General features: G+C 48.6%; 1 protein-coding gene across 8 annotated transcripts; it reads right to left on the reverse strand.

Annotated features, from left to right (window-relative positions):
• Positions 1 to 194: 194 nt before the first annotated feature.
• Positions 195 to 23,986, reverse strand: Mov10 (Mov10 RISC complex RNA helicase). Of its 8 annotated transcripts, none has more exons than XM_006501100.1 (21): positions 23,724 to 23,908; positions 23,303 to 23,523; positions 10,271 to 10,474; positions 9,845 to 10,080; positions 9,498 to 9,759; positions 8,160 to 8,294; positions 7,793 to 7,961; positions 6,765 to 6,919; positions 6,324 to 6,500; positions 6,054 to 6,201; positions 5,642 to 5,800; positions 5,313 to 5,416; positions 5,065 to 5,162; positions 4,759 to 4,975; positions 2,642 to 2,759; positions 2,337 to 2,528; positions 2,134 to 2,208; positions 1,227 to 1,352; positions 1,061 to 1,149; positions 692 to 813; positions 195 to 607 (listed from the first exon to the last, which is right to left on the reverse strand). In XM_006501100.1, the coding sequence occupies exons 2-21, from the start codon at positions 23,437 to 23,439 to the stop codon at positions 516 to 518; spliced, it is 3,015 nt and encodes a 1,004-aa protein (XP_006501163.1). In that variant the 5' UTR covers positions 23,440 to 23,523; positions 23,724 to 23,908; the 3' UTR covers positions 195 to 515. The 8 variants fall into 8 exon arrangements, 7 of the variants coding, with proteins under 7 accessions (XP_006501163.1, XP_030108314.1, XP_006501164.1 ...); XM_030252454.1 differs by lacking the exon at positions 23,724 to 23,908 and adding an exon at positions 12,329 to 12,469 and having other exon boundaries at positions 10,271 to 11,051; positions 23,303 to 23,702; XM_006501101.3 differs by lacking the exon at positions 23,724 to 23,908 and adding an exon at positions 23,625 to 23,680 and having other exon boundaries at positions 23,303 to 23,488.
• Positions 23,987 to 24,967: the final 981 nt, after the last annotated feature.

The raw sequence follows: 24,967 nt of genomic DNA on the forward strand, positions 1-24,967 counted from the left end.
CAGACTGCCTGGGTGGGTGAGGGGAGTGGTCTGGACCATTGGCTAAACATAGATGCCTGTGGGTTGGTTCCCTGTCCATCGGGTTTCCTCCCCGCTAAGCAGCTATGAAGGGGCGTGGCTCTAGGCAGAAACCCTCCTGGAGGGTCATCTTGGGGGCACAGGAAGCAAGACCAGGCTGATGAGACACACGCAAGAGGCTTTTGCATAGAACAGCATTTTGTTTTTCTTAAAGCAGCTCAGGGGCAGAGTGCTTGCCTAGCATATTTGAGGCTCTGGGTTCGATCCCCAGCACTGCAAAGGAGAGGGTTTAAAAAAAAAAAAAAGCTTTCTTCCTCCCCCTTCCTCCGAGTTTTAGCAGCTTGGGTTGTCTTCCCTAGCAGAGGAAGGGGCGGAATGGTCTGGGCTGTAAACTTCCCGGCCTTCCCATCTCTTGCAGGGACAGGAGAGCTGGGTTCTGGGTCAGGGATAGGCAGCAATAAGGCTTGGCTGGTGTGAGAAGGCGGGCGGCTGTGGCCTCAGAGCTCATTTCTCCACTCTGGCTCCACTTGTAAGGGCAGGCCCCCTTCACCCTCCCGCTCCTGGGGGAGATTCTGGTGACGGCGGGGCCCTGGGAGAAAAAAAAGAGACATCCTTGGTTATCCTGCCGGCTTCCCACACTTCACCTCCCTGGCCCAGCAGGGCCCATCCATACCTGAGGTAGAGGGGCTGAGTTTGCTCAGACCTTGGAGCAAGTCCTGTCCCTGCTGCAGGTCCAGTTTGGCAGGAAAGGGGCACCCGGTATATCCCCCGTTTTCTTTACAGAACTCCAGGAACCTGTGGGGTTCAGAACATCGGCATGCATGGGGAACTGCCAAGGAGCCGAGTCTGGCGGCCTCTGCTCGGCACTGTCACATCTGAGGCAGAGTTGCTCCACCTCACTTATTAATACAGGGTGGGCATTGTTAACACCAACAGCTCTGAGGACTAAGGGAGAAGTAAGCCAGTGCTTGTCGAGGACAAACCTGCCCCAGGCTGGGGCTCACGGTGGCTAAGAGCAACTATGGGGGCTGGGAACACTTACGTTTTCCAGTCTGGGTCGTGGCCTAGGAGGAGGGGGTTGCCCACTACGATGAGCAAAGCCTTGGCTCGGGTCACAGCAACATTGAACCTCTGGATGGAGGAAGCGGTGATGTCATCAAAGGGACAGGCCCCATGGAAGGACTCACGCCACCCACAAGCCTACCAACCTTGGGGTTCTTAAGGAAACCGAGGTTAAAGTCTAGATCCAGCTGTACAAAGCTCTGGCTGCTTCGGACGGTGGAGATGAGGATGACGCTGCGTTCTTGGCCTTGGAACTCTTCCACAGAGCCCACCTAGAGTGCAGACACAGGGCTTTAAAGATCAGATAGGCCTAGGAGGAACCACGGTGACAGACCTGCTCTAGGGGACAAAGCTGCCAGGGAGGTACAGACAAGACACTGGGTACTTGGAGATGAGTAAGAGAATCGCAGAGCCCGGAAGAGGGCAGAAGGCCTGCTGTGAAGGTCTGTGGGACAGAGCCAGTTATAGGGTGGGGGGCCTGGAAACTGTTCAAAGCAAACGGCACTGTGCTGCAAAGGAACAGAGTGGGAGTTCTCATCCCTGGAGGCAGCCACCAATTTGGTCAGAAATTCTGAGGGAGAGGCCAGTAAATCCTAACTCAGTGGTTTTCAACCCTGGCTCCACATATCACACTCACCTGTGGATCTTTTTAAAAACCATAACAATAAGAACAAACACTCTACCAGAGCCCTGGCTCTGCCTCGGGCAGCTATGTTAATTGTCTGGGTGGGATCCAAGAAGTGGCATTATTAAACTTTAATCTGAATCAGTGTTGAGCCACCCCTCAAGAACAGTTAAACTACGTAGGAGGCTTGGGGCAATATCATGTGACAGGTGTTATCACGTAACAGGAGGGGTTGGTAAAGGGAGTTTGGACTTTAACCTTAGGCAGAGGCCACACACCTGATTAAGGCAGTATGCGTTAACTGGCAGCCTGCCAGGTTCCACCTCAGAACCACCTGGGGGAAACCCCAGTTCCACTTTGAGTAAACAGGGTGGGACAGGACATAGCACAGGCCTAGATAAGGGGAGTATGATCGAGAGTTAGGTTACCTTCAAATCTTTGATGTCATCCAGTCCGCGAAGTTCTCGGTCAAGTTTTGTGATGCAGTAACGGATTTTTTCTACCTGGAGGGAGGAATAGGTGCCCTTCTCTTAGGCCATCCCCCTCACACAAGAGGAAGGCAGAGGCAGGCTGCTGGCCAGGGTGCTGGCGGGCAAAGAGGGAAGTCCTAGGCTTGGACTGAGGGCCTGACCTGCTTCCGGTACGGGGAGATGACGCCCACATTTCGGGGGCTCAGGCGGGCTTTACCCTTCTTGGAGGAAGGGGCCAGGAGTTGTTTCAGGTATGACGTCACTGTAGCAGCCTCTTCAGGGTTGAAGAAGGATGGGCTATTGCCTTCTCTCTCATCTTTGCCCATTACACCATGGAAAATGATGGGGAAGCCCTGGACGCCATGAAATAAGAGGAAACCTTCAGGCTCATCTCCCTGCCTCCCAATCCTCCAACCCAGCTAGAGAATCAGGGGTTCCAGACTGTGCTCTGCCTGCTAGGCCTCACCTGCTGAGGCAGCCCCTCCCAGCGGCAGAACCGTTCTCGATCCACCACATCTGCGCAGGCCTGCAGCTCTCCGTCGTAGTACAGCTGGTTAGGGATGTCCAGGATGGTGGGGTGAGACCTAGGTGGCAGGAGGAAAGAGAGCAAGATCCAAGACCTCGTAGGGAGCTCTGCTTCAAGTGCTCCCCACCCTAGTCGCTGGCCCTTCAGCCATGCCCAGTAACAGCCATCAGTGTTTGCTGTCAGGTGCTGCAAACCACAGAGAGCCAAGCCAAAGGCTAGGGCTCTCACTCAGCAGCCTTTTAAATTCCTTTTAACAAACTTAGAAATTAGGATCCATTCTCGGGTTTAAGTTTACCAAACAAAGATAGTCCAGCAAACAGATTATCATCTATTGTCATCACTCTTTAATTATGTTACACCTCAAAACTATTAAGTATCGACCCAGAGGCATCTACAGAACTTCTGCAATTGTCACTGAGTGGTGTGAACAGTCATGCTATGCCATGGGTGTGGAGGTCAGAGGACAACCTTGTAGAGTCAGTTCTCGCCTTTCAAGTGGGCTCACTGGTTGGGGAAACCCAACTTGGGTTGCTAGATATGTATAGCTGTTCTTTTACCCACCCATCTCAAGCCTGCCTTTTTGAGATAGTGTCTTACTGTGTAGCCCAGTCTAGCCTTAAACACTCAATCCTCCCGTCTCACTCAACCTCCAAATGCTGGGATTATAGGCACGTGCAGACACGGCCCAGTTTACATTTACCAAACCTTAAGTGATTTTTACTATTTTTAATTATGTATATGTGTGTGCATGTGACCGAAGGGGCCAAAGATGTCAGATCCTCCAGGGGCTGGAGTTCGGAGGCCGAGGCACCCAACCCGGGTGCTGAACACAGGTTCTCTGTAAGACTCTGAAGTCCCACATTTACCAGACTCACACTGATGGTCAACAACTCACGTAAGCATTGATGTCTCAACTCCCTTTACTGCACGTGCATAAGATGGCGAGGGTGGTGTGCACCTACAGTCCTAGCTACTCAGGGGGCTAAGGCAAGATTGCTTGAGCCAAAAGGTAAGATCAGCATAGGCAATACAAACAGATCCTGTCTCAAAGGGAAAAAGAGAGTCGAGGATGTACATGTACATCAGTATGTCAGACACTTGAAAGCAGTGTGCAAGGTCCTGGGCTCAAGAAAAACCAACCAAAAAATAAAATTCACACATATATAGGACACAGTTGTAAATGCAATTCAACCAACAATCCTTTTAAGGAAAGCTGTATGCTTCCTGCCTTTCTTTCTTTCTTTCTTTCTTTCTTTCTTTCTTTCTTTCTTTCTTTCTTTCTTTCTTTCTTTCTTTCTTTCTTTCTTTCTTTCTTTCTTTCTTTCTTTCTTTCTTTCTTTCTTTCTTTCTTTCTTTCTTTCTTTCTTTCTTTCTTTCTTTCTTTCTTTCTTTCTTTCTTTCTTTCTTTCTTTCTTTCTTTCTTTCTTTCTTTCTTTCTTTCTTTCTTTCTTTCTTTCTTTCTTTCTTTCTTTCTTTCTTTCTTTCTTTCTTTCTTTCTTTCTTTCTTTCTTTCTTTCTTTCTTTCTTTCTTTCTTTCTTTCTTTCTTTCTTTCTTTCTTTCTTTCTTTCTTTCTTTCTTTCTTTCTTTCTTTCTTTCTTTCTTTCTTTCTTTCTTTCTTTCTTTCTTTCTTTCTTTCTTTCTTTCTTTCTTTCTTTCTTTCTTTCTTTCTTTCTTTCTTTCTTTCTTTCTTTCTTTCTTTTTTGGTTTTTCAAGACAGGGTTTCCCTGTATAGCCCTGGCTGTCCTGGAACTCACTTTGTAGACCAGGCTGGCCTTGAACTCAGAAATCCACCTGCCCCTGCCTCCCGAGTGCTGGGATTAAAAGGCGTGCGCCACCACACCCAGCGCTCCCTGCCTGAATCGCATAGAAACTTAGATCCATCCAGACACTCTTTGCTCTGGTGACCTTCAATATGCAGATAAATCATTGGTCCCCAAACCTGCTAAGTCCCAAGACAAGCAGCTGTAAAGGGGGCTACCAAGAGACCCCCCCCCCCTTCCAGCTAACAGCCACTGTGACGATGTGAGATGAACTGCAGGGGAGGGGACAGTGATACCTGTAGTTGCGGAGCAGTTTGGTGATGAACTGGGGGTCATAGCCATTGGGGCCCTTCTTATACAAGGAGTTGTAGGCGAGCAGGCGCTCTAGCAGAGAGTAGCCAAGTCCATGCTTCAGGGCTAGTGGCGAGCGCAGCACAGGCCCCAGCTGCCGAGGGTCTCCTGCCAGTACCAGCTGCCCTCCGGGATTGCCCGTTTCCTTGACATCCATCAGTCCTGGGAGGCAGGAAGAGAAAGGTTAAATGGTGGGATTACCAAATCAGTGTGGGGGTGCTGTACCTGTAACCCATCCTGAGCCCCCTCACCTGCTATGGCCACCAGACTCTCAGGCTCCATGCAGTGGCCAGCCTCATCGATGAAGATGTGTGTGAAGTGATCGATGGGAAACTGGGCTGACACCAACCTGGGAGTGTCAGGCCAAGCAGGGTCATTCCCAGGCACCCAACTACCAAACCTGAACTCTGCCCTTCAGTTCACCCTGCCCTCGGGAACCCTTCCTCTTTCCCTAGCCCATTACTCTTCCTAGCACTTAATACACAAACCCTATATGTACCTGCTGGCAGTGATGAGGGTGGTAATTAAGACCCGATATTGCTGCAGGTGCTTCTTAGCAGGATACACATATTCTCCCTTCTTAGCATCCCAGTTACAGCAGGTCTATGGATTACGAAAGCATCAGAAATCAGCCTAGCTCTTCCCTTTCTCACGTCTCCCCTTGGCTATGAACCACTTATTTACCTGCCTCCCTCCTTTTGCAGACAAGGAAACTGAAGTCCCCAGAGGGGTCCTGACCCACCCAAAGTCACACAGCAAGTCTTCAAGTGCTCTGAGAACCTCCCAGACACCCGTCATCCCTTGGCTCTCTGTACTTTCTTACATTACCTTAATGTCCTCAGGCACCATTCGGATGTCCCTGCTGGGGGCCAGGAGACGGTAGATGGAGCTGGGCAGGTGGACCCGGAGCCGCTGACAGAGGAGGTCAGCCCCTGAGTTGGATGGAGCACAGGCCAGGATGTGGGCTTTGGGCAAATGCTTCACTACCTGAGAAAAAAAAGACAGACTGGGCAGACGTGCTCTATGACATGGGACTCAGACTGCGTTTGCCTTCCAGATGTCTGCTAGTCCTGATGACACCTTGGTGCTGGATATCAGTAAATTCTCGTCTGCATATATACACACCAATACTCATGACTCTAATCCCTACTTCCTCTTTGGGTGACTGTTCAAGTATAGGCACATTCAGCTCGCTGGAAGCAATATAATTGCAGACATATGCTGGGGGCTGCAGCCTCACCTGTTTGATGGCCTCCACTAATGTGACAGTCTTGCCGGTACCTGGAGGCCCAAAGATGATGTAGGGGGCAGGCCGGGTGGTACCCCTCACAATGTGCTTCATGGCCTGCAGTTGCTCAGGGTTTGACTCCAGACTCCGATCGTACAGCCTGGAAGGCAAAGGGTCCAAGAATATGAACTTGAAGTCATCTAGTATCCCAAGAGGCTTCTGGGACTCCATTCCCAACATCCACACCCCAAGTAGCCCCTGGATCCCTGCCCACAGTCTCACTTGAACTTCACATCTGAGGGCAGCAACGAGACCCCACGGGAGGCCACAGGAAAAAGCATGGGCCATAGCACCCAGCGCCCCGTCAACTCTAGGGCCCGGTGCTGGACCCGAAGGGGCTGGCGGTTGAAGGTAAAGTTCACCTTGAAGGTCAGCCCATCCACAAATCGGCTCAGGAGGCTTTGGGAAAGAATTAAGTGGGAGAGTTGTAGTTAGGTGGAATAGGTAGTAAAAATTCAGGACCCTCTCTACCTCCCAACCATTCTGCTCCCCACCCTCTCCTTTCCCAAAAGGTCCTTACAAAGTTCTCCGAGAGAAGAAGCCATTCACACAGCTGTGAACCCTGCATCCAGGGTCCTAGTCCTCTCTGAAAGCAAGACCTCCTATGCCCAGGGCTTAGAAGCCTGAAGGTCACCTAGACGATTTGCTTCTTCCAACACTCACCTTGTAGAAAAGCTCAGCTTGACACGGTCCAGTTCCACCTTGTGCACGAAACCCTTGTAGGTGACAGGGTCGTCCTGTTGGGTCTCAGAGGACAAAAGGGCAAAAAGGTGGTCACCTCGTAGCACTGAGGGACGGCTCTCTGCGACACCAGGAACCTGCAGGGTATGAACAAAAGCAAGCTTTTGCACGCAGTGGCCTTAGTCTCTCCCTGGCTCTCTCTGGCCTTACAGCTCCAACTCACCCCAGCTTTTCTCTCCTACAAGGCAAAGCAAGAATCGGGGAAAGGCCGGGCAGTGGTGCCAATGTCCCCAGTCCAGCTAGCTGCTTCTTGGCCAGTTCAGTTCCAGTTTTGCCTTTAGCACCTTGGTGAGAACTCCTTCTTGTAACAACCTTTTCCTTAGCATCTTAGCTGTCTCTCTTCCTGCCTGCATTCCTGTGCATTAGGCCATTCTAGTAAGTCTGAGTTTGTGTGTATATATTCAAAATTTGAGGGTTGGTGAGATGGCTCAGTGGGTAAGAATGCCTGCTGTTAAGTTTCACAACCTGAGTTCCATCCCTGGGACCTACATGGTGGAAAGAGAAAACAGACTCCTGCCAATTGTCTGTTGTCCTCTACATGTAGGTTATATATGCTGTACACACACAAAATAACTAGATAGATAAATATGATTTTAAACACCAAAATGTGAACATCTGAAAGGCGTCTGAGAATTATCTAATAAAACTGGGAAAACAAGAGACTCATCAATGTCACACAGCTGGGGGCAAAAATCTAGATTATAAAATTCCACTACCCATAAACACAGCACTGGGGTGGTAGACACAAGAGGACTAGCCTGGGCTAGAAAGAAAACACACTGCCCTGCTCTGGCATGTTTTGGGGGGACAGGAATCTTATCCTGCCTGCTCTTTGCCCATACCTTCTGAAATAGGAATTCTTTTATGTTTGTCAGGCTGTCCTGTTTACCCTGTGACCTCCTTCAAGCTGTCACGGGCCCACCTTCCCCACAGCAGGTCTGAGTTCTAACCTCCAGGGTGAGCAGCCTGGGATTCTGGTCCACAGGGTCCCAGGTCATGGGTACCGAGTCCAGGTCATAGTGCCGGATGTCATGCTCCATCTGCAGCTCTTCCAGGTGCAGCAGCAGCCGGAGTTTCACCTCATAGTTCCTGGATTTCAGGGTTGTCTCCAGCTGGGCCCTGGGAAGAATGGTTGAGTTGCAGCAGGATTATGGTGAGTCAGGTAACCCTCCTGCTCTGGGGTTCAATCATCCCCAGATTGAACATGCTGTGGGTGCCAAGGACTGTTCAAGAGGAACTGGTGAGTGAGTACAGACGGGGAGGAACCAGCAGAGAGAGGAAGACAAGGGAGCACGCCGCACAAGGGTTGCCACTTACTTGATCTCAGCAACCTCCTTTGGGGCAGTGAAGATACTTGGTCCCTGAAGAAGGGTAGGGAGCAGTTGTCGGAGGAGGATGGGTGGGTAATAGGTCCCCAGGGCCAAACTTAGCTCTAGTTCATAGCCCTTGGCTCTGTGAGAGGAAAGAAAGCATGTCTTAAACACAGAAACACCTCATCTTCAAAGACTCTGGAGAGGTCCCCATGGGCCTGCAGGAAACATTTCTACTGACTTCTGCAGTGTGGTCAGCAGCCATCTAGAGATGCGGTACTCCTTAGCTTATGCAGCTAAGGTTAGACCAGCTGAGGTGATGCAGTCCAAGGTTAGACCACTCTCATTTTTGTAAAGCCTAATACTTGGAATATTTAAAAGAAATATTTTGGGCTGGCGAGATGGCTCAGTGGTTAAGAGCGCCGACTGCTCTTCTGAAGGTCCCGAGTTCAAATCCCAGCAACCACATGGTGGCTCACAACCATCCGTAACGAAATCTGATACCCTCTTCTGGGGTGTCTGAAGACAGCTACAGTGTACTTACATATAATAAATAAATAAATAAATAAATCTTTAAAAAAAAAAAAAAAAAGAAATATTTTATGAGCTGGGTGTGGTGGCACAGGCCAGCACTTAGCAGTGGAGAAGAATACAAAAAAATGCAAACATAAGCAATACATGCTCTTTTGAAGAAACCCCACCAAAGCAATACATTTTAAATAAGTAACATTCTTAACATTCAGGGACAGTCAACTTTAACTTTTTGGTATATAATCTTTCAGACATTTTTTCTTTCTTTTCCTGTCTTTTTTTTTTGAGAAAGGTTATTATATAGCCCAGGCTGGCTTCAAACTCGATCAGTAGCCAGGGTTGACCTTGCACTCCTGCTTTCGAGTTCCTAGTGGTGGGCTTGCAGGCATACATCCATGGCCTTTTGATTGACTGTGGTGCTAGGATAACCTAGGGCCTACCACATACCATAATTTGCATAATTTGTTTATACATATATATCATTAAAAGGAACATATGTTGTAACTATAAAGACCTAATTACATGGTTTGCATTTATTACTCATTATCTTAAAATGTTTATCCTTCTATGAATTTGTGTGTATGAAGAGAGTGCCAGAGCCCCTGGAAAAGGTCTATGACACACTGCCATTTCCCTACAGGTTAAATACTTGAGAGTCTTCACACTACGCTGGGATCTGCTTCTCTCACGCACCTTGCTCCTCTGATATGAAAGGGATGAGACCCAGAGGAGGGAGTGACCTGAAGATGGGGAAGGGGGTTCTGTCTCTCCTTGCTCAGTCTTCCCAAGTGCCCAAGCAGTCCTATCTAGTTACCGGTCGGGCCTCTCTCCTTCCTCGATCCGGTTGGTCAACACAGAGTTTCTGGTGAGCCGAGGGGGGCGTTTGAAGGGAGTTGTGGGTTTCAACTGGGCAGCCAGGGGACTGTGGGCGACAGCCGCCAGGAATCGGGCAATGTAGAAAGTTTCTGCTCCTTCTGCTCCCGACTCCCCGGGTCCCAGGAGTTCCCAGAGGACAGTGGCTGGGAAGTAACCCACAATGCTGGTCTTACAGTAGATGTGGAGTTCATAGCTTTCACCTGGAAAAAGTTAGCTGAGTGAAGGAGCAACCTAACCCAGCACCCCCATCACAAGTCAGGAGCCTGCTGGACAGAGACCACTCACCGGGGCCCAGTGGGCAGGGCAGGTCCTGTTCTCCATGGTAGAAGACAAACTGGGGCGTCCAGCACAGTGGGAATAGGTGAGTGAGGGTGACAGGTTTGCTTCCGCCGTTCCGAAGCCGTAGGGTTAGTACCTCCTTGCGGTTCAAATCCAGGTGGATAAGGAGTTGCCCGTCTCGGGCTTCATGGGGCCCCTGGACCTCCACGTCTACCCCATGCTTCCCATGAAGGTACTCAGCCCTGGGGAGAGTGCAAGTAGGGGGAATGGTGAGGGGGAACCTTGGACTGAAATTGCCCTGAGGAAGGCTTAGGATTAATTCCCTGCCTCTCTTCCTCCCTTGAGGGGGTGGGGGTCTACCCTAGCCCAAGGAAAGCCACTGTGTTTTAAACCAGATACCCCATTCCCTTGCCCTCCCTGCCCCCCACACACCTGTCGTGAAAGATCCTGGCCAACAGTGATCTGTGTTGTTTGCTGATGTTCGACCCTGGCTTTATTCGCCTCTTTTCTGGTAACTGCACATCAGCCCAGCGGTCTAGTTTGAAGAACCTGACCCGAGTCTTGGTGACGAAGGCCAGATTTGCGATCTTCATTCCATACAGCATGGAGGAGAAGCCAGGGGCAGGGGTCCCATAGCTGCCAGAAGCAGAGGATACTGGGAAGTGAGGGAAGGCAGGGTGGCTGTGGAGACGATGCTGGGGAAGGCCCGAGGGCTGCTTTATGAAGGGACACAGCAGCCCTGCTTCGAGGCAGGATGGGACTCATGGCAGAGACTCTGGCTAGGGGTGGTAGGAATCTTTAACAACTTAAAGCAAAGGCATTGGAGCTTTCCAACACAAAATAATCGGCTTAAAGAGCACTGTGGAGAAAAGTCCAATATTGGGCTGTTGGCTGGGAAGAGTGAGGGAAGACAGAGAGAAAAACAGATTTTTTTTTAGATGGGAACTATTTTTGGGATATTAAAAATAAAAAATAAAAAGTACAGTGAGAAGAGCTAAGGCCCAGGGAAAGCTGAAAAGACGGCTCACAGGAACGGCCAGGGCCCAGACTGTGGGGAGGGCTGAGAAAGGGGCCAGAGAGAGCAGAGATGTCCAGGGTGTGGGCAAGGTAGCGGATCGGACAGCAGTTTCCACCGGAAGTCAAAGGGTGCAGGTGGAACCCAAGCAGGAAGGGAAAGGATCCTTCTCCCGAGATCAAAAGCCTGGCTTTGTGCCTAGAGAGGTGAAGACAGGAAAAGTGGTCAGCAGGACAGCCTCACGGCTCAGCACCCGGAGTGCAGTGTCAGCCACTGCACACACACTTACGAAGGCATGGTAAGTGCCAGGCACTGCACTTGCAGCTGGGTTCCAAGCTATCTGACCAGGCCTTGAGAAGCACTCAGGGAGCACCCATACGTTCCAGCACGGTGATGGTGCCTACTTGCTGACTGCCTGGAGCAGCTCACTGGCCCAAGCCAGGGCACTGAGGACTGTCTGGGGCAGGGGCAGGTCTCTGAGGAATGAGTGGGCATCTCTTGGGCAAAGGCAGCACAGGTAGAGCAAATTGATCGATGGGTAGGTACAACGGGGCTGTGCATCAGCTGGGCCACCCCGCCCGTACTTTGCTTTCTTCAACTATTGAGATCTATGAAGCTCAGAGCTAAGGGTACTGTCTAGCATTTGTGAGGGTTGAGGTTCAACCCTTAGCACCAAAACCCCAAAAAACAAACAAAACAAAGAAACAAAATACCACCTAACCCAACCCCTACTCTCTTACCCCCTCCCCCAAAAGATAAATAAATAAGATGGGGATTGAAGACCTGGCTTACAGGGCTACCATAAGGCTCACTTGAGGTACTGACATTGCAGGAAACCATTTAGTCCAGTGCTTGGCACAAAGCAGACCTCAGTAAGGGAGAGTGATGGTTAGTGTCACATAACAGTTGGTTTATACTACAGTGAAATGTTCCAAGAAAGGGATGACAGGAGGTGGCAGAGATGGGCAGAGCCAGATAGTTTTTCAGGGCAGGCCAAAGAGCCTGGACTTGACCTTGACTTTCAGCAGCCCTTCCCTCTCTTCTGGTACCCAGGAGACTGAGGATGGTCCCAAACACATGATGCACTTGATGAACAAAGTCAAGATCTGGAGGAGTGTGGATAACCTCCCTCAAAACTTGCTGGGACTGTTGGGTTGTTAGTCTATCCTAGCAACTGTGTGGTGATCCTTAGTAACCCATCACCTGGGCTAAACGAGCAAGGTTGCTTGTAAGAGCACACAGTAAGGTCCTCGTGGCTCAGAACACCCCCCTGGCTCCCATACCTGTTTCTCTGCCTCTCTCCTTCATCCCTAGAAAGGAGAGCAGTACAAATCAGACAACACCGAAGAGGCTATGATTTCTTTTAAAAGGATGGTAAGTCATTTGAAAGCACAGGGAGGAATGCTTGGCCAGCGTTAGCTGCTACTGTTAGTGTTTGTATTAGTAGGAAGAGGCAGGGAGCAGTAACAACTTACTTTCAGCCCTTGTCAGAGGCTACCCTGGGGTTACAGAACCATTGCAGTTGGTGGGTTTTAAGCAGGGGAGTGGCAAGATCATATGTGCGTTTCAGATCACTCTGGCATCGGGATTGGAGGATGGAGATGCTGGAGGCAAGACTGTAGGTAGGGAGACAGTTAGAAGAAGGCCACTGCAGTTGTCTGGTTAAAAGATACCACAGGCCTGAATTAGGCAGTGCTAGAGACAGAGGAGGGGGCCGATCTGATTGTATTCAGAATGTAATGAGCAGAATTTGGTGACAGATAGGAGGGAGAACAGAGAGTGGAAAGAGGGAGGCATTTAGAATACCCAAATCAAGGACTTTGCTTTTGTAACTGTTGCTGAGGAAGGAGAAGGTAGGTTGCCAGGCGGACCATCACATTTGAATTGGATGCACTGGGTTTGAGATGCCTGTGGTCCAAAGGCAGCTTTGCTTATGTGAGGCTCACACTAAAGTCAAGGTCAGAACCTAATACTACTAGAGAGTTCCTTGATAGTAGTTAAAACCAAGAACTCATGCTTAGGACCTCCCTGAGAGCCCTAGTCGTCTTCAAACAGCCAACGCCAACACAGGCCAGGCAGGAAGGGAAGACCGAGGCGCCTCACAAGGGAGAAGAATCAGAAGAGAACCTTGTAGAACCAGACATGGTGGTTCACACCCACAATCTCAGCAGAGGCTGAAGACCACCCCAAATCTTAGATTAGCCTAGCCTGTGTAATAGGTTGTGATTATCCAGGGATACACAGTAAGATACTCTCTCAAAAACAAACTAGGTTGAGTGCTGTAGCACACACCTTTAATCCCAGCACTTGGGAGGCAGAGGCATGTGGATCTCTGTGAGTCTGAGGCCAGCCTGACCTACACAGTGAGTTTCGGGACAGCTAAAGCTACACATCAACAAACAAACAAACAACAAAGACAAGAGAAGACTGATGGAAATAGCTGAACGTCAAAGTGCTTGCTGCCCATTCTGACAACCTGAGTTTACCTCTGAGCTACCTATAGATGGTGGGAGGAAAGAGCTGACTCATTCCCAGGAGCTGTCCTGTGACCTCTACACAAGCACACACTAAATAAGTGTAATTTAAAGAGGAATGGAAATGGGATGTTGATATGGAGGAGTCCACAGTGAAAAGCATGATAGAAAAAGACAGAAGATAAGGTGCTATGTATGCGGACTCATGTGACTAAATATGAATGCACACGGAGAAATGAAAGGTATTCATTGTAAGTGTTAGGATATTTAAGTGAGCCGGCACTGGACATGCAGTGAAAGGCCTTCACTCCAAACTCTTGCTAAAGTAGATCACACATCCAATTCTTACTTGATAAGCACTCCTAAACTCTGTATACACAATGCTTTATGGTATCTTCCTCCTGAACAGCAGCAGCAGAGAGTACCACAGCTTTAATTTAAACGGTGTAGTCAGTTCTCCTATGACAGAAGCAGGCTGCCCAGTTTTTAATATATATCTTTTTTTTTAAAAATTATTTATTTTATGTATACGAGTACACTTCAGCTGTCTGCAGACACACCAGAAGCAGGCATCCAATTGATCCCATTACATGTGGTTGCTGGGAATTGAACTCAGGACCTCTGTATGAGTAGTCAGTGCTCTTAACCACTGAACTATCTCTCCAGTCCCTGCCCACAGTTTTTGATATTACAATAATCACACACACACACACACACACACACACACACACACACACACACCCACCCACCCACCCACCCCTTGTACTTTTAAACTAGACACACTCTTGGAGGTAGACTTTCTAGGTGGGCCAAAGAGAACAAATAAACTTGGACAACTTGGCCGGGTGGTGGTGGCGCACACCTTTAATCCCAGGTGGGATTAAGGCAGAGGCAGTCGGATTTCTGAGTTCAAGGCCAGCCTGGTCTACAGAGTGAGTTCCAGGTCAGCCAGGGCTATACAGGGAAACCCTGTCTCGAAAAACCAAACCAAACCAAACCAAACCAAAAAAAAAAAAACACCCTGTACTGGCTAGTTTTGTGTCAACTTGACACAGCTGGAGTTATCACAGAGAAAGGACCTTCAGTTGAGGAAATGCCTCCATGAGATCCAACTGTAAGGCATTTTCTCAATTAGTGATCAAGGGGGAAAGGCCCCTTGTGGGTGGGACCATCTCTGGGCTGGTAGTCTTGGGTTCTATAAGAAAGCAGGCTGAGCAAGCCAGGTGAGGCAAGCCAGTAAAGAACATCCCTCCATGGCCTCTGCATCGGCTCCTGCTCCCTGACCTGCTTGAGTTCCAGTCCTGACTTCCTTTGGTGATGAACAGCAGCATGGAAGTGTAAGCCGAATAAACCCTTTCCTCCCCAACTTGTTTCTTGGTCCTGAGGTTTGTGCAGGAATAGAAACCCTGACTAAGACAAATTGGTACCAGCAGAGTGGGGTATTCCTGTGACAATCTGACCATGTTTTGGGGAGGACTGTGGAAGGACTTTAGAACGTTGTGCTTGAAGATCCATCCGTTGTTAAGAGCTCTGTCAGATGTTGTGTAGGAGCTTGGAAGATAATGTTGAGAACACCGCAGAAGATGGAGCTCTGGCTTGTGAAATTTCAGAGGGAAAATTAAAGACTCTTTTCAGGGCCATTCCTGTTTTGATTGTGAAGATTCTGTAGTTCTGGTTAGCTGGGGCTGAAGAATCAGCTGTGATTAACAAGATACCAGAACTACTAAAGCAAAAACTTTGCATTACTGGGACTATTGATGCTGGTTAGCTGGAGCTAAGAAATTAGCGGTGATTAAGAAGAGACCAGCATCATTGAGGTGACATTTTCTGGGAAGTGTTTTCTGAGAGCACAGTGGCTGTGTTCCAGATATAGCCAAAGTTGTACATTGTGCTGTGGCTGGACTTGGTAATGTGTAAGGGTCACCCAGGTGGTACTGGTTTTGAAGGCATGAAGGAGTTGAGCAGAGCAGCTGAGGTTTGGCACTGTGAGAGGCCATGGAAGGCCATTGGTGAAAGTGCAGCCTCAGTTGCAATTGATGGCCCAGGACTGAAGGGGTCATGCAGTGTTTTGGAGATGCCAGTACCATGAGATGACCACCAAGAGCAGCAGCAGCAGTGGAGTACAGGCATCTGGAGCCTAGAGGATGACGCGTGTGCTACAAAGGGCATGGCTGGAGAAGTGACCCAAGCCCTTGGAGGAGCCCAGAAGATCGTGAGTTGGATCCCAGACATTGGACGGTTGGAGATTGACTTTTGCTTTTGATTGTGACTGTGCCCTGATATTTTCCCTCTTGAAGGAAGAAACTGTTTTAGTGGAGCCCACAGTAAAGAGACTTTTAATTGTAAAAAGTCTTTGGATTTTAAGAGAGATGGATATTTTAAAGAGATTGAAATTTTAAGAATATGTAAAGACTGTGGGACTTTTAAAGTTATTTAGATCTTGGGGATGAATAAGATTGTAAGGGTTGAGGCTTACTAGTGATGTTTTTGTGTGTCAAGTTGACAAGGGGTCAATGGTACTGGCTAGTTTTGTGTCAACTTGACACAGCTGGAGTTATCACAGAGAAAGGACCTTCAGTTGAGGAAATGCCTCCATGAGATCCAACTGTAAGGCATTTTCTCAATTAGTGATCAAGGGGGAAAGGCCCCTTGTGGGTGGGACCATCTCTGGGCTGGTAGTCTTGGGTTCTATAAGAAAGCAGGCTGAGCAAGCCAGGTGAGGCAAGCCAGTAAAGAACATCCCTCCATGGCCTCTGCATCGGCTCCTGCTCCCTGACCTGCTTGAGTTCCAGTCCTGACTTCCTTTGGTGATGAACAGCAGCATGGAAGTGTAAGCCGAATAAACCCTTTCCTCCCCAACTTGCCTCTTGGTCATGATGTTTGTGCAAGAATAGAAACCCTGACTAAGACACACCCCAAAACCAAAAAAATTGTACAACTTAGGTAAAAAGGAAATTTCCATTTGGAGAGAGAAACTGGCCTCTAACTCAGGATCCTACTGTCTCATCCTCTCAAATACTGGATTTGTAGGTATATGTCACCATACCCTGCACAACAGAATATTCAAAATTGCCTCCTAGCCAGCTGTGCAAATTTATGTTCTCATTAGTATGAGTTTCAGACTGCCCTTTCCCTAGTCCCTAACACTGGAACAACTCAACCATTTATATTTTTTACATTGTTTTTGTTTGTTTGTTTGTTTGCTTTTTTCGAGACAGGGTTTCTCTGTGTATCTCTGGATGTCCTGGAACTCACTTTGTAGACCAGGCTGGCCTCGAACTCAGAAATCTGCCTGCCTCTGCCTCCTGAGTGCTGGGATCAAAGGGCTCTTTTTACATTGTTTTTAAGAAAATATTTTGAGATTAGGTCTCTTGTAGCTCAGGCTAGCTTCAAAGTCCTGATCCTCCTTCCTCCACCAAGCAAGTGACACATGCCTGGCTAGTTTAACATTTTTTTTTAAATAAAGTATTTTATTTAAAATTTTATTTCCTTGGTCAGTTACATAGCTGACAGGGTCTCACTGTGTAGCTCTGACTAGCCTTGAACTTGAATAGATTCCCAAGTGACGAGATTACATTACACATAAACTTTACCAAGCTTGTCAGTTGTATTGCCTCTAACACCTGCCTGGTCATATCCGTGTTGTTATTTTTCTAGGTTCTGTTACTGTTGACTGTACTTCTGGCTTTGTTTGACTATCTCCTCCTTGCCGGGTCAATCCCTTCCATAGGCGGGGCTACCAAACACAGATCCAACTACTAACAACTCCATGTTGCACAAACCTAGCTAACCCTTAGGTATGTCACACTAAGTGTAGTTACAGTGCAAGGCAGCAACACCTCTTCTACCAGCAGCTCCCTGCTCCAAGGACTTAGGAGGTGCTGTGCTAAGTACCCAGGTGTCTGACTTGGCCATTTCTCACTTTTGTGACAGCAGCCAGTAAGACTGATCACCCATGCTGAGTCCAGTCACCCATCCGAAGGAATTCCAGCCACTCCCATCAGTGCTCCTCAGCCGGCTTTCCTGACTATGCAGACAGCCTTAATCTCCACCACCCTGCCCTGCCCTCCGTTGTTTGTAGTTCTTCTGACAGCTAACAGAAAAAAAAAGAAAAGAAAAGAAAAGAAAAAAAAAAAAAGCCAAAGCCAGCTCAACAAGGTATCAGATTTAGAAGTGATCTTAAGGAATATCTAGTTTTACCAAGTCGGGTTGCAGTTCTTATTAGTGGGTCAAAACCAGGCTCGACTTTATTTTTTAGGATTTTTGAAACAAAGCCTAGGTATGTAGCCCACACTACCCTTAAACTTGTGTCCTTTTTGCACCTGCCTCCCAACCACTGGAATTACAGACATGAGCCATCATGCATGGCATCCCAGTACTTTTGAGAGTGGAGGCAGGGGGACTGCTGCCAGTTTGAGCACAACCTCCATTACACAGACCTAGAGTCTCTCTTCCTCTTTCACAAGCACGTATCCGCCTCCCCCAAAGTCAAGAGCCAATAACAGAACAGAGTATATAGCCATTGTTTCAGGTAGACAGTTTAGTTTTGTTATGTTCTTCGAGACCGGGTTTCTCTGTGCAGCCCTGGCAGTCCTAAAATGTTCTGTAGACTATGCTGGCCTTGAACTCAGGGATACCTCTGCCTCTAGATTGCTGGGATTAAAGGCTCACTGCCTGGTGAGCTGCTGGTTTTGTGTGTGTTAAAGGCAGACAGTTTTGTGAAGGCTGTGTATAGAACTAGGACACCAAGAATAGTGCAGTTTATGCTGGGGATGAAAGGGAAGACAGCAAACCATGATCCATGCAAGAAGCCAAGGGTATTTTCTTTCTCTTCCTTTCTCTTTTGGTTCAGTTTGCCATTATTTTTTTTAAATTATTTATTAAATTATTTTATTTTACAATCCAAATGTTGGTCCCCTCTCCCAGAAGTCTTCACCTCACTGGCTCTCCCTTTTGCCTGACAGGGTGCTCTCCCCTGTATTTTATTGGTCCCCCCCCCCCCCCCCCCCCCCGTGACAGGTTTTCTCTGTGTAGCCCTGGCTGTCCTGGAACTCACTTTGTAGACTAGGCTGTCCTCGAACTCAGAAATCTGCCTGCCTCTGCCTCCCGAGTGCTGGGATTAAAGGCATGCGCCACCACCACCTGGCCCGTATTTTGTTTCTAAAACCTTTATTATGTCAGTCTATTTTATTTTGTTGATTTGTTTTTGTTTTTGTTTAAAAAAAAAAAAAAAAAAAAAGAGTTACTTGCCAAAAAAGAGTTACTTGCCGGGTGTGGTGGCGCACGCCTTTAATCCTAGCACTTGGGAGGCAGAGGCAGGCGGATTTCTGAGTTCGAGGCTAGCCTGATCTACAAAGTGAGTTCCAGGACAGCCAGGACTACACAGAGAAACCCTGTCTCGAGAAAAAAAAAAAAAAAAAAAGGCTTACTTATTATGTATACACTATTCTGTCTGCACGTACACCTGCATGCCAGAAGAGGACACCAGATCTCATTACAGACCATTGTGAGTCACCATGTGGTTGCTGGGAATTGAACTTAGGACCTCTGGAAGAGTAGTCAGTGCTCTTAACCACTGAGCCATCTCTCTGCTTGCTTTTGATTTAAAAAAAAAAAAGATTTATTTTTATTTCATGTGAACAGGTGTTTTGTGCTCTGTGTATGTCTGTGTACCAGTCCTGGTGTGCTCGGTGCCTGCAGAGACCAGGAGAGGGTACAGAAAGGTCCCAGAACTGGAGTTACAGATAGTTGTGAGCTGCCCTACAGGTCCTGGGAATTGAATGCAGGTCTTCTGTGAGAGCAACAAGTGCTCTCTCAATCCCGGAGCCTTCTCTCCAGCTTTTCATGAATATAATTTGTTCTTTGAGAATTTCATACATGTGTACAATATATTTTGATCACACCCACCCCCTACTCCACCTCCCTGAATTTTCTACCAACACACCTTCCTCTCCAGTATATGCCTTCTTTACTTAATTTTGTTTAAACACTCACTTTTCTTTATTGTATGTGCAGCGTGGCAGCAGAGGTGTGCAAGAGGGCAACTCTTGGGAGTTGGTTCTCTCCTTCCACCAAGGAGATCCCAGCGATTGAACTCAGGTTCTCAGGCTTGGCAGTAAGTATCCTTAGCAGCTGAGCCCTCTCCCCAGACTGCTCCCTGCCCTAAAACATCATCCACCAAGACCTCTGGGGTGCCACCCACTGGAACATGGGTAACCTACCAGCTTCCCCCCCCCCCAAAAAGACCCTTTCTTGTCCTGCAGCCATCAACTTCCAATAAACCCTCAGCTAGAGTGGGGCCTTACGAACTCTTTCCTCACTGATGCGGATGTAACAGAGCTATTGTGAGTTCAAGGGCTTGTCGTGTCCGGAAGATAGCACTCTACAGCCCCCCACTCCTATCTGCCCACTCTCATACTTTTCTGACCCCACTTCTGTGATGTTCTCTTAGCACTGGGTCACACAGGTGCTTTTGATTTTTTGAGACATGGTCTTACATAGCTCAGGCTGGCTTAAAACTTCCTATATGCCAATGGAAACCTTAAATTCCTGATCATTCTGCTCCCTAACCATTAAATGTGGTATTATAGGCATGATCTACTAGATCACGCTGTCAATCTTCTATTTTGAAAAGAAGGCTTCCATCTGTAATCGCAGTAGTACTCAAGAGGTTGAGGCAAAAGAATTGTCTCAAAATTTAGGCCAATCTGGGTTACAGAATGAGTTTCAGGCTGGACAGTGGTGGCACACGCCTTTAATCCCAGTACTTGGGAGGCAGAGGCTGGTGGATTTCTGAGTTCGAAGCTAGCCTGGTCTACAGAGTGAGTTCCAGGACAGTCAGCAGGGCTATACAGAGAAACTGTGTCTCAAAAAACCAAAAAGGATGAGTTTCAGGCCAGCCTAGCAGGGCCTAGTTTCACCACCCTACCCTACCAAAGGGTGAGGGATGGGAGTGGGGAGACCAACAAAGCAAAACCATTTCCTTCCATCACCTCCTGTGGGCTCCAGCTCCTGCCTCCTGTTCATTCAATATAAAGACCTATTCTCCCTAGCAGGAAGCTCCAGAGAGGGGTGACTTGTGCTCACTATAGCCCATTTTCTTGGAATTCAATTGGATTCTGCAAGCACTTACTGGGCATCTACTACTTATAAACTGTAGGTTGTGGACTGAGAGCCTAGACATACAGAACTTTCAAAGCAGGGGACTTGAATGTGTGGTGCAGGGATGGAGTTCTATTGAGACGCACAGTGTCATCTAGTTGGAAATAGGCTACACCCAATGTAGAAAGAGCAAGCCATGAAAATCTAGAGGAAGAAGCAAATAATCACGGTCTGAGTTTAAAGAACAGAGTAGATCAGATGAGATGGCTGAAGGGGGAATGGAACTGGCATTAAACCTGATGGCCCAAGTCCAACACACACACACACACACACACACACACACACACACACACACACACACACACACACACACACGCTCTCACAGAATAGTAGTACATAGCAGAGTGTTCTTCTAGCACATACAAAGCTCTCATAGGTAGAACCCCACCCAGTACTGGAGATCAGAAGGCGGGAGCTTAAGGCCACCAAGGTCAGTTAAGGATACAAAAGACCCTATTAAAAGGGGTGGGGAAGCAGAGAACACTATTCAAGTGGAAATCTCAGTCCTAGCTGGGAAGTCTAGAGAGCTGAGAGGTAACACCTACTACTTCTGCTTTTTGGAAGACTCTGGGAACAATCTACTCACTGACTGTCTCTAAGGCATCTCAGTCAGACATTCCTCAGTTTTGTTGACTAGGTCTCATGACAGGATATATGCCCAACACTCTAGGTTGTAGTCAAAGACTTTAAACCAATACAGACATTTGATAGTAAGAAGCACAAATAGAAACTTAAAATTTGCATCTTTTAATTGTCATGTGCAAAGCTAATTTTTTAGGAAAAGATATCCTCCCTGTGCACTAAAACTCTTATCTGTCATTCAAGGCCAAGGCCAGTCTCCCAGTTTTATTTGGGTAAAATACAAGAGCATTCAGGCAAATGTTACCTTAGGGCTACAGATGCTGCTCAGGGGCGGGCTGTTTGCTGGCCTAGCAAGTGCAAGGCCCTGGGTTCAAGCTCTAGCACTGCAAAATAAATTGAAAAACTAGGAGCAAAGCCAATGGCGGTGGGTGGGGTGTAATTCTAGCACGGGAGAGTGGAAGTAAAAAATCAGATGTTCAAGGTCAACCTTGGCAACGTAGTAACTTCAAGTGTTGCCCGGATTACGTGAAATCCCATCTCAAAAGTAAACCAGGGTTGGAGGGATGATGGCTCAGTGCCCAGAGCTGGATTCTGGAGTAACCAAGTTAGATGCCCAAGCATGGTCAACAGCTCAAGACTGCATGGAACTCCAGCTCCGGGGAAGCCGATGCCCTCTTCTGGCCTTGGTGGGCACTTATATATAGTGCACACATGTACACACATATAGTACACACATGTACACTTGGGAACCTGAGGCCGGAGACCCATTTAAGTTTGAAAGTTTGAGGCCAACCTGTATGGTTATAAACTTGACTAGAATAAATGATAGCCCTGATAAATTAGCTTAGTGAGAAACTTTACCGCTCAGATGATCTGATCAAGTTCCACACCCTCCACTTTCCATATGTAACCTTCTGGTCTGTTTATAGCAAGAATTGCTCTTGATGTATGATGTTTCCATTCAGTAAACAACACCCAGACATCTGCTTTAAGTCCCTAGCAATCCGTTGTATTTGGAGTTAGGCACTCTTTTTTCCCTACTTCCAAAGTACTGGACTTGTGATCAGAGCCACACTGCACTTTGTGGACATAGGTGAACACATGGGTGGAGACTTGTTGACTATCCATCCTGTGCTAAGTGCTCTTTACCTTCCTTCAGCATTTTCCTTACCATCCCAGGCGTCATTTCAGCCTGTTGTATGGCATACTATAGACTATGCTGTATGCATATCATACCTTGCGTACTGCATAGTTTTCATCTGTGTGTTCCCACAGTACCCAGCACAGGGTAGAGCATAATACAGGTCTTTGCCTCTATTTCAAGAAGCCACTCAACCCTTTTAATGTTCCTTTTAAGACATGTTCATGAATAACAGTAATATTCTGGTTAACGCGGACTCCTACCTTCTCCCCTAGCCTCAAGCTACACTATCATTATTAATTCCGTCTAAAACTCGCCCCAAATCACGTAACAGCAGCCATATCTCACCCATACTAGCATTTTGGTCAGTTGCAAGGCAAATCTCTCAAAATCTGTTAAGGCCCAATCCCATTCCCCTGCTTACTAGTGCACCTCTTTACACTCATCCCAGCTAAATTGCTTCTCCGGCTTCCATCCATAGCAGCAGCCTGTTGCTAGAGGTGTTCGTCTATGGTTTGACAGAAGTCTCTTTGATTTTTTTACTTGGGTGGTAACAGGAAAAGGAAACCAAATATCTTCAGCCATAGGGAAAAGGGGCCTCTAGGAGGCTGTCCCTGGCCCCGAGTCTCCATGGAGAAGCCACAGGTGCTAAGGGAGGTTTGATTGCCTACGCAGTTTGTGTTCTTTTCTCCCTAAAGCTCCCCGAGATTCTCCCGCCTACCCTGGGCCTCTTCAGCTCTCCCGCAGCGTGGACCCTGCAGGCAGTCCTCCCTTAACAAGGGGGCGGGGATCCCCGCTTGGCCCGCGCCTGCAGCGCCTTCCCTGTGGGACTCCCCTCCCCCACCATCGAGCCCCGACCACCGCGAGCCGCGCGTGGGCACCGACCCCTCCCCGCCGGGCTGGGCTGTGCAGAGCGGGCGGGCTACGGGTGGCGCTGGCTGGGCGTGGGCAGACGACGGAGTAGGTCTGCCAGGACCGGACCGGCCTGATCGGCCCCGGGCTGCATCCCTGTGCACCCGCGGCGGGAAGGTGGCCCCACCACCCGGGGCGCTGGCCCCGCGTCTTGGGGCCCGTGGTGGGCCGGCCCGTACCTGGGCTTGAAGTCGTGGTTGTAAATCGTCCGCAGCCGCTCACGATCTGTCTCCAGGTCCAGTCCACGTTCGGCCAGAAAACTCTCGAACCTCTGGCCGGTCTCCCGGAGCTTTCGGCAGCTGAACTTGCTAGGCATCGCGGCGGCGGCGGCTGCGGCCCAGGCAGGAGGGTCCGCGGAAATGAAACTGAAAGTCGCCGCCGCGGTTTAGAGTTGGCTGGTCTGGGGTGAGGGTGCAAAGGGGAAAAGCCCCCTACCTCTGACGTCTGCTCCGGCCAGCCACCTTCTCCCCGACTGCCTCCCCTCCTCCGTCCTTCTCCTACCTGAGCCTTCCTTTCGGTCTCTTCGTCCTATCCCCTCCCCCCCTTCACATTAACTCTTTCCTAAGGAGTCTGACCCCTCCCTCAGGGCCCTCCCCTTACCCCGAGCTCCCTCCCCTGGCAGCGAGCCAGGATCCGAACGTGGATATCGCCTGGGGCCCCCTAAACAGCCCGGAGGACCTTGGAGCCTCAGCTAGGGCTACTCCCACGCCCACTCTCCAGAGCCTCGGGACATAGAAAAGCTGCAGAGCAAAGGGCAGAGCCCCGGACATGGGTCGGCTGCAGCTGGACTGGGGCCGCTCGTCCAGCACCTCCCCCAGACTGCCAGGGACATAAACCAGTACGGAAGCGAGCGGCACGCCCCCTCCCCCATTCCCTCCCTCCTCTGGCTTTCTGATACAGAGGAAGGCAGAAGTCAAAGTTGTGTGTGTGTGTGTGTGTGTGTGGGGAATGGATGGAGGGAGAGCAAGTGTCTCTATAGATAAAGGGGTGTGCGTGTGGGAGAGAGGGACAAGAGCTTCTGCCAAGACCCAGTCCTTGCTTTTCTGGGTCACACAGGCTTCATAATACTTCAAGGTTGGAGATTCTTGCTCTTGAGCTATGCATTTGGGCACTCGGTTTGTGTTACTCTTCACTACTTATTGGCAGTAAATCATGATTGCCCAGCCAGTCAAAAAAACATTAGCACCTAGAGAGCCAGGCGTGCTAGGCAATAAATGGTTAACACTGACAACATTAGTACCAGGAAAAGAAGTAGACCAATATGCTTAGGCAAACTAAGGGGTGGGGCTACTATAACAACAAATGTAAAACAAGCCTTCTGCACCTATTTATCCCCTGGAATGAAACTAAAAAACAAAAACAAAACCCAAAACAAACAAACCCCATACACACTACAATGAGAAAGTGAGAAAGGCTTAATCTACCAGAATTCCACATGTATCAAAGTTACTGTTCTCCAAGGTTCCTTATAGGCAGCAACAGTCTAACCCAGGGTAGGGAATGCCCTGAACAGGGTCAAGTTCCCCCTTGGTTAACTACTCCTAAGCCAAGAGTATGCTATGCAGTCAGGAATGGAGACTACAGGAACAGGGAAATCTTACGTCCTAGAAATTGATGTAAACTCGAGGGAAAAACTAGGAGTAGCCAGATGCTTAACACCTCCAGACCTTCCCATCCACTTTATATGATGCAGGCTCAGAGAAGATAATAGACTTCTAAAAAGTACTGTTGTTTTGGGGCACAGTGGTCCAAGCCTGTAATCCCACTTCTTGAGAGTCTGAGGAAGGTCTACTAAGAGTCTGAGCCACTTTGGGTTACACAGCAGGACAGTCTCAAAAACAAAA

This window comes from Mus musculus, chromosome 3, assembly GCF_000001635.26.
Source record: "Mus musculus strain C57BL/6J chromosome 3, GRCm38.p6 C57BL/6J".
NCBI classification, from domain to species: domain Eukaryota; kingdom Metazoa; phylum Chordata; class Mammalia; order Rodentia; family Muridae; genus Mus; species Mus musculus.